Raw genomic sequence first — 11,530 nt, 5'->3', positions numbered from 1 at the left:
TTTCTTACTTGTTTTTTTTTTAAGTGCAAAGAAATTTGAAACATTGGCAAATAGAATAATCATCTGATATTTATGTATACTCTTTTTCAAAATATTAGCCAAAATACGGCCACTTTTCAGAATCATTGCCGCATGGTCATTGACCATTGGTCAATGGTGCTGCTTCATTAGCTTTTCCTCTTACACACTGTCGCTTAAGAAATAATGCGGCGAAAGGTTCTACTGAACGGAAATTTCTATGATGGAGCTCAGTCAGCATGCACACTTTAAATTGCCTCCTTCTGTCTGTGACATGTTGTAACACCATTCAAAATCTTACGCAATCAATATCTATAGTCTGTGACGTGGCAAAATCCACCATTAAAACTATAAACCCCATTCTAAATGAAGCTCACAACCTTAGTTCGATTTGAGTAGCGGATATTAAAGTTAATTGAAAAGTAATTCAGTGTTAACTCCAGGATTTCTTTAAGGTGGTTAATTTTGTATTAGTATTTTAGGCCTAGAGATTAGATATTCCAAAATCAGTCTAATTTCGACTTAATATTACCAAGGACTATTAAAATACTTCTTTGCAATAGTGTGATAGCGATAATAACTGACAACTTAACCTTTAATAAGGTCGAAATCCTTCAATTCTGTAAATCTTTGTATCCAAACATATACTGCGATTTTTACTCAAGCCAGAGGCGTAGCCCATAGCGTGTGGAATAAAGTTCTGTTCGTAGACGCCAGTAAAAAGTTGAGAGTAGGGGCCACTGGCAAATACGGCAACATCATCTCCACCATGGGTCTCCGATTCGAGGGGCACGGCAGTTGGAAACTTGAAGTCTTTGTTTTTCATGTTGATCGATCGCAGGTTTTTACGCTTTATGACACCGCCCTCTTTGAGGTAATTGCTGTTGTAACCAGGTCCATTGGCATAGCTAAGCGTCGCATAGGGTAAATCATCCGCAGCTAATTGGCCGTCGTTGATGCCAAAGATGTCGTTCTTGCGACTGGAATAGCCCGCCACTGACATGGTGTGAGAATGATCCGATGTGACTACGATCAAGGTATCATCTACGCTGCTGTGCTGGCGTGCCCAGCGCACGGACTTGTCAAACTCGGCCGTCTCATCGATGGCTCGGAGAGCCAACGTATCATGATGTCCGTGATCGATGCGTCCACCCTCGACAAAAAAGGAAGTAACCACGCCCCGCACTCTGGCGTTCTAATATGCCTAGCGCCACCTGCACCATCTCCTCCAACGTTGGCTGCTGCTCGGCATCCGCATCCAGATGGTATGCCATATGATAGGGCGCAAACAGGCCAAGCACACGCGACGTCTGGTTCGACAGTTCCAATAGCTCGCGTCGTGTTTGCACATAGCGGGCACTGTTTGTATGTTGACGTTGCCACTCCTCGATGAGATTACGTCCATCAAGGCGGCTCCCTGGACTTCCGCTGACATCCCGTGCGCTTGCCGGTAAAAAGTTCTGGCGGCCGCCGCCAAGGATAACATTTAAATTTTTTTCCCACATCTCCGAAAATTAATTGCGAAGCAATGTCTGGACAGATGGTGGGATCGGCATTGTCTCCTAAAACATCAGCATCGCTCTCCCAGTTGCGATTGGCAATGTGAGCATAGACGCCTGCTGGAGAAGCGTGTGTCACCGATGTCGTCGTTATTAATCCCGTTGCCATGCCCTGTCTTTGAGCCCAGTCAGCTATCGATGCAACATGATTGGCACTCTGCGCCTGCGCCTGGCAATCCTTCAACTGGACCGCAGCCGTCACACCGATCGTTCCATAGTTCGCCTTGACGCCACCCAGATAAGCGGTAGCAGTACATGCTGAATCAGCGACTTGCATATTGGCACAATACGTCTTACTGAGTCCCACGTATGGGAATTGTTCAAATGCAAATTGTTTCTCCTCGCCCCCCAAATACACGCGTCCGGCTGTGATTGTCGGTATGGACATGCCGTCGCCCATGAAGAGCATTATGTTGTGGGCTAGTTGGGTATTTAGACGCATCTTGCTCTTCAGTTGTTGATCCAATGTCTGTTGGGCAAGTCCCCGCCAGTACTCAGCGTACTGTTCTTCCGCTTTCTGTGGATTAAAGGAGATCAGCGGCATGGAACGCTTTAAGCGGGTATAAACCGTGGCAAAATCCGGATGCATGCGTAGTTCCGAATCTCGTGTGGGCAGCACTGAGAAGATTCATAAGATACAAGAGGGTACAGTTGTGTTAATTTGCTTAACTGAACTTATAAGTATGTACGTATTAGTCACTCTGACTTATTACTTACCGAATCCTTTAGTCAACGCTATAAGCCCGCTTATTACGAAAAATTGCAAGATCATTTCTCGTGCCTATGTTCTTCCTTCGTAGCCGCTATCCACTGTACTAACTACGTACTGTACTGTGTGCTGAGCACGTTCCGCTCTCGACTGATAACTAGATGCACGATACCTGCGGTATTTATAGTCGTGCCCGATTTTGAAACGTAAAGGGAATTCGCTGTATTCTTCGTTGTATGATGCTTCCGCTAATCCCAGTAACGCTTATGCCAACACAAAATGTATGTATGATGCAAATGGACTCCGCTTATAGTGTCCGTCCGGTTATTGCGACGAAAACTCGATGGGTTGGTTGGTCCCCATACAAACTTACATGAAAGGGCCTCCGCTTAGTACCGTTAATACCGACGAAATTTTTCAGAATTCAATCGGATATTGCGACGAAAAAAAACAAAAAATTTAAGTATCAAACGTCGCTGTTAGAAATGTATGCATTTATTAGTGATCAGCACTTTTTCTTGGGTGCCTAGCAGCGACACGAAGGTTCTTACATTCTCAGTACTCTCTGTTAGATTTAGATGTCGCCTAAGCTTATGCTAAGGAACATGCAGGTATACGATTTATTATGGAAAAACTATGCTATTGAATTAAATTTATACATTTTTTTTGTTTTGATTAAAAAATTTATTTCTTTTAACTTAAAAACCTATTACGAACATGGCAACCATAAAAAACAAAAATTTGTTTTGCTCCTTTCGGTTAGTGCGTCTTCCGGGTATAACGACGTAAAATCGACGGTCCCTTGAAAGTCGCTATTATATGCAATTATACCGGTTAAACAACTTATATTTATTTCTCTACAATAAAACACGTACGAAAGCTATTGTCGAGTGTACTCAACTGTGGGATATCCGCTATATCAAAAATTAAATAGTACGATTTAATTTAATATTACGATTTTTTTCCATTTGCGGAAATCCTCGTGAAACAATAAAAATAACTTAAAAAATATGTAGCTGCATCTCTCATCGGTTGATCAAGAATATAAATGTATACTTCTTGAAGTCTTTCATTTCCTGCCGGCAAAAAACTTGTAAGACCCTTTCACCCTATGGATGGTGGGAAGAAAAATGAACAGTGAGTGTACTTATTGTAATGAATAATTTCCTAATTAATACTGAAAGTTTAAAAGCGATCGGATGAAAAGTTAGTAGTTGTTCAAGATGTGACATGACAATTCAATTGTATTTCAAAACATGCTATGGCAATGCGGGGAATTGTGGGAGAACATATCATCGAGTCCAAAAAATAATTCTATATACTGCATTTATTATTCAAATCAAATAAAAAGTTACGTCATCTCTTGCAAGTTCACAATTGCAAATCAAATTGATCGTGACGAAAGTTTCCAGAGAAATTACAAATTTCCAATTCAGGTTATTCAGTATTCTGGCAAATGCACTTGTTGCGTTTTTTTTTCACAATTTATATGCAATGAATTTATATTAAATCTGCTGGGCTTTTTGAATTATTCATAAAAGTGGTGCATAAGTAAATCAAAACCAAATTCAACCGAAAATCAACTTTGGGAAATTTTGGGTGTCACAGACCCGAGATGGAGGCGGTTTTGAAATCTCCATAGAGATTTGCTCTAGCTTAGTAATATTTAACCAGTTAAAATATATGTATATTAAAATTTATACTGTACCTTAAAGCTCATTCAATTTCAAAACAATTGGGATCTGCAATTGTTCCTACAATTTGCCGTTCGGTGTTACCGAACAAAGTTTGTAATCAAATTTAAAAGAAAAATAAAGGAAGCTAAAGTTGAGAGTTCTGCCTGCTTCAATAAAAGCAAAAGTTTTTTGCAACATACAATTCATTTTTTTTAATTAATTCTAGGAACGCAAGCAAATTTTTCAGTAATCGAAAAAATTGTAGCTATTGCATAGCCTTAAAATATTCGACTGCAATTGTTTTCCATTTGCGGGGGTCATGGTAAATATTTAAAACAAACAAAATCAAGGGTTTTAAAAAATAAAGGTCTACGTTTTATAGTTTATAGGACAGACGGGCATGGCTATATAAGCATAAAACCATTTGTAATCTTATAAAGCTTATATTGTTGATTTTGTTTAACAGCCAAGCTGATAAGGACCGTCGCTCTGTTCATTTTTAAAATCTAGATCTCAGAAATTATATTAGCTTCCCCAAATTGGGGTGGAGAGGAATTCTTTTGACTGGATACTTAAGTTAGTATTAAAGTAATGCAATGGTTGATGATGATTGAATTTATTTTAGCATTTTAAACCTACAGATTGAATACTCTAATAGTAAAATATCATCCTAATTCAAAGCATTAAATACTTAATATTACCAAAGACATTTGAAATCATTTGTTGTTTGACTTTTGTACACTCTTCAAGTGCCTTTGCTATCTTACCATTTAGCGTATGTTCATAATTTACGTAAGTACGATGATGATAATAACTGTTGACTTGGGCTTAAACAACGCAGCAGTTTATTTCCTGACTCAACGTTGTCGCCGGGAAATCCCTGAATCCAAACACATGTTGCGATTTTCACTCAAGCAAGAGGCGTAGCCCATAGCGTGTGGAATAAAGTTCTGTTCGTAGACGCCAGTAAAAAGTTGAGAGTAGGGGCCACTGGCAAATACGGCAACATCATCTCCACCATGGGTCTCCGATTCGAGGGGCACGGCAGTTGGAAACTTGAAGTCTTTGTTTTTCATGTTGATCGATCGCAGGTTTTTACGCTTTATGACACCGCCCTCTTTGAGGTAATTGCTGTTGTAACCAGGTCCATTGGCATAGCTAAGCGTCGCATAGGGTAAATCATCCGCAGCTAATTGGCCGTCGTTGATGCCAAAGATGTCGTTCTTGCGACTGGAATAGCCCGCCACTGACATGGTGTGAGAATGATCCGATGTGACTACGATCAAGGTATCATCTACGCTGCTGTGCTGGCGTGCCCAGCGCACGGACTTGTCAAACTCGGCCGTCTCATCGATGGCTCGGAGAGCCAACGTATCATGATGTCCGTGATCGATGCGTCCACCCTCGACAAAAAGGAAGTAACCACGCCCCGCACTCTGGCGTTCTAATATGCCTAGCGCCACCTGCACCATCTCCTCCAACGTTGGCTGCTGCTCGGCATCCGCATCCAGATGGTATGCCATATGATAGGGCGCAAACAGGCCAAGCACACGCGACGTCTGGTTCGACAGTTCCAATAGCTCGCGTCGTGTTTGCACATAGCGGGCACTGTTTGTATGTTGACGTTGCCACTCCTCGATGAGATTACGTCCATCAAGGCGGCTCCCTGGACTTCCGCTGACATCCCGTTCGCTTGCCGGTAAAAAGTTCTGGCGGCCGCCGCCGGGATAACATTTAAATTTTTTCCCACATCTCCGAAAATTAATTGCGAAGCAATGTCTGGACAGATGGTGGGATCGGCATTGTCTCCTAAAACATCAGCATCGCTCTCCCAGTTGCGATTGGCAATGTGAGCATAGACGCCTGCTGGAGAAGCGTGTGTCACCGATGTCGTCGTTATTAATCCCGTTGCCATGCCCTGTCTTTGAGCCCAGTCAGCTATCGATGCAACATGATTGGCACTCTGCGCCTGCGCCTGGCAATCCTTCAACTGGACCGCAGCCGTCACACCGATTGTTCCATAGTTCGCCTTGACGCCACCCAGATAAGCGGTAGCAGTACATGCTGAATCAGCGACTTGCATATTGGCACAATACGTCTTACTGAGTCCCACGTATGGGAATTGTTCAAATGCAAATTGTTTCTCCTCGCCCCCCAAATACACGCGTCCGGCTGTGATTGTCGGTATGGACATGCCGTCGCCCATGAAAAGCATTATGTTGTGGGCTAGTTGGGTATTTAGACGCATCTTGCTCTCCAGTTGTTGATCCAATGTCTGTTGGGCAAGTCCCCGCCAGTACTCAGCGTACTGTTCTTCCGCTTTCTGTGGATTAAAGGAGATCAGCGGCATGGAACGCTTTAAGCGGGTATAAACCGTGGCAAAATCCGGATGCATGCGTAGTTCCGAATCTCGTGTGGGCAGCACTGAGAAGATTCATAAGATACAAGAGGGTACAGTTGTGTTAATTTGCTTAACTGAACTTATAAGTATGTACGTATTAGTCACTCTGACTTATTACTTACCGAATCCTTTAGTCAACGCTATAAGCCCGCTTATTACGAAAAATTGCAAGATCATTTCTCGTGCCTATGTTCTTTCTTCGTATCCGCTATCCACTGTACTAACTACGTACTGTGCTGAGCACGTTCCGCTCTCGACTGATAACTAGCCGCACGAGACCTGCGGTATTTATAGTCGTGTTCGATTTCATAACAGGCCATCGGCAGCTGATAAGCGAAAATCCGTAAAGGGGAATCGATGCTAACCTCGCCTTCGTCGCTTCTTTGTTTCGTCGTCGTACCTCGCCTAGCACGTGTTGCATGTATGCATGCATGTGCTCGGTTTTGATTTTGTTTTGTTTTTGTTTTGGCTTCGCTCGATGTGCTTCGCAAATACATGTTTTCTTCTGAGCGTTATCAATATCCGCAGCGAGCCTCTTTAACGTTCTTGATGCTGCTGTCTGCCTGTCGTAATTGCGGCTCATCCCCGACCCATACTCGTTGTTTTTATGATTCTTTTGCCTGTAGATCGGAGATCATGAGCAATATTTTATGTTCACGTGATCGCATTGCCTTAGAAACATAATTATTGCTCTTAGCTGTAACTCATAAATTATTACCGTCATAAAAGCATATGCGAAGTAGGCCTAATAGTTTTATAATGACATAGTACCCGGAAGCAATCTTTGCGCATTTTCATTATATATATATATATTTATTTAAAAGAAATAAGTACATTTAGTATGTATTAAATTTTCATATTTCATATATTATTTTGAAAAAACCCCTTTGGTGTGTGAATGGCAAAATTGCCATTCATCACGAGTTGCTGTTTGTAGCGCAGGCGCTGGCATTCAAAATAAAAGCTCAATTGTTTGACAATCGCAATGACTCCCACATTTTGCTCTTAGTCTCTCATGCGCGCGCTCTTTTTAAAATGCTCTCTTGCACAGCATCCGATGAGGCTTCTGACGATGCTGCGCCAAGAAATTTCTTGGTTAGAGAGCTTCTGGTCTGTCAATGCGCATTAGGCCAAAATAGTTGTTGGTTCGCATGCAAAACGTCAAAATCGCATAAGCTAAAACATTTTTATACCAACGGCGCGTTTTTAATTTTTTCTACACTTTAAGAATATATAGAGAAAAAGCAAAACAAAAAGACAAAAAACCAAAAAGCTAATACAACTTTTCGCCCAATATTTGTTGTTTTCTAAATCACAAATACCTATAGATATATATAAACATATGTATTTGTATATGTATATAACTAAATCAACGCGTGTATATAACATACAAAATCTCAAAAATTTTCAAATAATAAAAAAAGGTAATCATTTATAAAAAGTGTGTGCAAATTAACTATGTCAAAAAATCTAATATTTTTAAATAAAAAAATACGTGTAACTTAATTTCTCATCACAATTTGCTTATGTACCTCGAAATGGTCTTCAAATAATTTGTCAAATTGTAAGGCGACAAATGTTCGCAGTTTTTTCCTTGGTTCTATTCGGATATTTGTGTGTATAACTGTATAAATGAGAAAGCATTGTGTGGACATACATATGTACATGTGTTTATTATATTATATACACACATATCGTTGTACATACATACAAGTATGTACAGAAAAGGACATTAGGCTGATGCGTGATGTAAAAGACTGATATGAAAAGCAACAAAACATATTTGCAGATAATAATACATAACAAATATAATGTGTTAGTGGACTTATTGAAATTATTTACATACATGCGTATGTACAAATAGTGTTTGTACTATTGCAGACTTGCATAGATACATATTATATATTGCACAATTGTAAGCACATTAAAGTAATGGTTATTAAAAGCAATTAGTTATTTTATGGCGATGATCAGCAAGTGTGAAGGCGTTTCTATTACAATTTTTAATTACAAATATAAACTAAGTGAGGAAGTTTCACAATTACATTTTGTTTTTATTCAATAATGTTCTAATAGAATTCCTTATTACTATAAAATCTATAAAAAGTTTGTTTTCGATACGATGGTTATCGAACATACGTAGACATACATACAAACAAATATGCATGTGTGAGTAAATATGTTTTAAGGACAATCTGACAAGTTTTAATTGGGTTAATTAACAGTTAAAAAGAATGATATCATTTATAAGACAATAAGAGTTAGGTTTCTAGCAACAATAAGGTGAATAATAACCTCAAAACTTTACGTAGTTAGACTTTATAGGACACTCTTATTAGAGCATCAGAAACTGAGAGAACTTCAGCAATCACTTGCAAGTAGAAAATAGCAAAAAAGTGCCCAAAACTATTCCAAACATACTAATTGTGGACATACCTACATAGTATAACTTGTCGCTTTGTCGTTTGACAAAAATTTTCAAATGTAGATGTTGGCCATCCAGGCAAACAAACTTTTAACTTAGTAGCCCACAATCAGACGAGCACAACCATTGATGATTTTGTGAAGGAGTATTATATACATACATATATGTGTACATATTTGGTAGATATGTATACATTTTATAGATAGATGTGTATGTATGTGCATTACCACAATTTTTGATGACAATTGCACACTGTCTTAAATAACTGTTTGCATCCAATGAATCAAGAACTTTACAACGCTTCAATGTATTTATGGTAACTGATATATATAAATATATATTTTTTTAATAAAACTAATACAGATTTCTCAGTGTGAATAGTAATTTGTTGAACTTTAGTTCCTCATTAGTTAAAGTTAAAGCGAGTTTTCACTATTTGTGCACAATGAATGTGCTGTCAGGTTGTCAGCATTTACCGGATGTATGTTCACGACCAAAAAGGATGAACGTTAACGAAGCTGCACGACACGAACCAAGGAAGCGACAGTACCAACGAATGAGTTCGTCTCACAAACGAACGGTTTAGCTTCAGCTTCAAAGCTACGATGTTTTGGCGAGAGTTAACTTTACTGTATCATTGGGTGCGTTGTTTGAATGAGTGCTCGTTGAATGTGTGAGTAATTGGAGACTTACTTCTCTTAAAGGAGAAAGCGGGGGAGGCATGTTGTTTTCCACTCGAGATTGAAGGGATAGTGAATGGTTTGGGATAGAGAACAAACAATAAGAAGCAAAGCACACGATGTTACCCTGGCTATCAGCGGGCTGGCGCAATTCACAGTTTTATGATATGAAATGGCGCCAGTTGTAGATTTATCGATGTGTTGGAGCATGAAATTATGAAAACATTTCAGTTTGTTTTTCTTTATATGTGAGTACATATGTATGTACATATGTTCACATGTATTTTCAATAGGATCATTTATACATACTTCGTAAAGAGTACATATGTATCTTACTATGTATGTGCATATGTATACATGTTTATGATTGTGTTTATTTTCTTCAACTTACGTACATACATTTGCTGTTGTTGCCCTCTTTGTTTTATGCTTTTGTGGCCGAGCTCAGTGGCTGATGCTTCGTTTGTTGCAGTTTCCTAATGACCTTATCGCAATAGTACTGAGTCTGTTGGGACTGGGCTTGGGACAAAGACCGAAGCACTGCAAACCACTCCAAAACTACGGCATCGTTTAACCTTCACCCAATTTTTCGGTACTTAAACAGTAATAAACCTCTTCTCTTGTTTTCCCTATTTACATTTTCCATCCAACCAAATTCGCGCCAAGAGTTTAACGTTGTGAAACAAAGTCTAGCATATTGGCGACTGAAGTTATTGAGTACTTGCAGCTGGTGGGCTCTTTAATTTAAAAGACGGCCTTACACTTACACCTAATCGCAGTCATACGCCTTCGTATGTATGCACATAGTTATGTATGTATAAATATATACAAAAAGTATGAGGCGTAGTTATGCATAGAGTGCTCGAATGCATTGATATATGTATGCACATACATATTTCTGGTAATATAATTTTGTGCGCAGGATCTCGATAGTCGAGGGAGAATCCCTGGATAACATCATGGTAACGAGCACTTGCAACTATCTATATCTACGAGTGTGTGTGTGCGTGTGTGCGTCCAACAATTGCATCTGTACAAACAGGTTGCTGTTGCTCCTTGGGGTACAGTTGTGATGTGGCATAACTCTTCTGATTGACCATAACTTGAAGTGAAATCAAATTCGATTTAAAATGAGTGAGACAAAAGTTAAATTACATAGCTCTGAACTATAAATGGTTTAATAACTAGCGAACTAAGTTTTTTAGTGGAAAATCATGAAGTGGACACAAATAAAAACCGGAAATTTATGTATGTATATTAACGCATTTCGATTTTATATGTCGAATATGTCTTACTCCATTTATTAGTACTTCTAATAATTTTATTTATATTGAGGTAGCGAACTATGTTTTATTTATTAACAATGAGTTGGGAAATGGAGGGGGAATGGAGATTTGAGAGGGTTAAGGTGCGAATTTTTATAAACTATTTATTGCACGATCGATACAGCAGAGAACTTTAATTAATGGCAATTACATACATATATTAAAAACACATTTTTTTGATTTCTTCTTCCGGTCAAGTTATAAACCTTTTTTAAAGCATATATATGTACATGCATTCATATGTACCATACATACATACATATGGAGATAAATTTACCAAGAGCTTTAAAAAAGCGTTATAACCGGAGAAAGAAATCGACAGAAATGATTTCTTAATATTAATAGTAGATATATACACCAAGCACTGTGCGGCTTAATTTACTGACAAACTGAATTGGATGATGAACTCTCCTCTTCTTGCCACATCTTGAAAGCATACACAATACAAACAAATTCTTGAGTATTAAAACAAACAGCAGAAGCAACAAATTTAAAGTGAAATCTGTTCAACAGCTGTTACATGGAAATGAGAAGCCAAAAGCAGAGGTCGAGTTTTAATTTGTATGTACATAGCTTGACCGTTTGCAAATTATTGAACCTATAAAAGTTTTTAATTAAAATTCAAATGAGACAATTTAAACTCGCTGCTCATATTATCTCAAAACAAAATACGATTGCTTTTACAGTATTAGTGTTTGTTAGGTACAGTAGGTTCGGGGCAGGAGCAAAGCTGGAGA

General features: G+C 38.8%; 2 protein-coding genes and 1 pseudogene across 8 annotated transcripts in view; 1 reads left to right on the top strand and 2 right to left on the bottom strand.

The window, feature by feature from the left end:
- Positions 1-85: 85 nt before the first annotated feature.
- On the bottom strand, positions 86-2,380 carry LOC132785548 (alkaline phosphatase-like; annotated as a pseudogene).
- A 2,171-nt stretch (positions 2,381-4,551) lies between these two features.
- Positions 4,552-7,014, bottom strand: LOC132785095 (alkaline phosphatase). The gene is given in 3 exon segments (XM_060791084.1): positions 4,552-5,688; positions 5,691-6,386; positions 6,486-7,014. Coding segments are annotated over 3 exon segments (1,620 nt in total). The 5' UTR covers positions 6,541-7,014; the 3' UTR covers positions 4,552-4,819.
- Positions 7,015-7,485: 471 nt separating this feature from the next.
- The window catches only part of LOC132787676 (pneumococcal serine-rich repeat protein), a 30,109-nt gene continuing 26,064 nt past the window's right edge, over positions 7,486-11,530 (top strand). For all 7 annotated transcript variants that reach the window (XR_009632572.1, XR_009632573.1, XR_009632571.1 and 4 more), the window contains exon 1: positions 7,486-7,787. The gene's annotated coding sequence lies outside the window, so the exon portion shown is untranslated. The remainder of the gene's footprint in view (positions 7,788-11,530) is intronic.

Source organism: Drosophila nasuta, chromosome 2R (assembly GCF_023558535.2).
Source record: "Drosophila nasuta strain 15112-1781.00 chromosome 2R, ASM2355853v1, whole genome shotgun sequence".
NCBI lineage: Eukaryota > Metazoa > Arthropoda > Insecta > Diptera > Drosophilidae > Drosophila > Drosophila nasuta.
The sequence above is the reverse complement of the archived record's forward strand: the minus strand, read 5'-3'. Positions and strand labels throughout refer to the sequence as shown.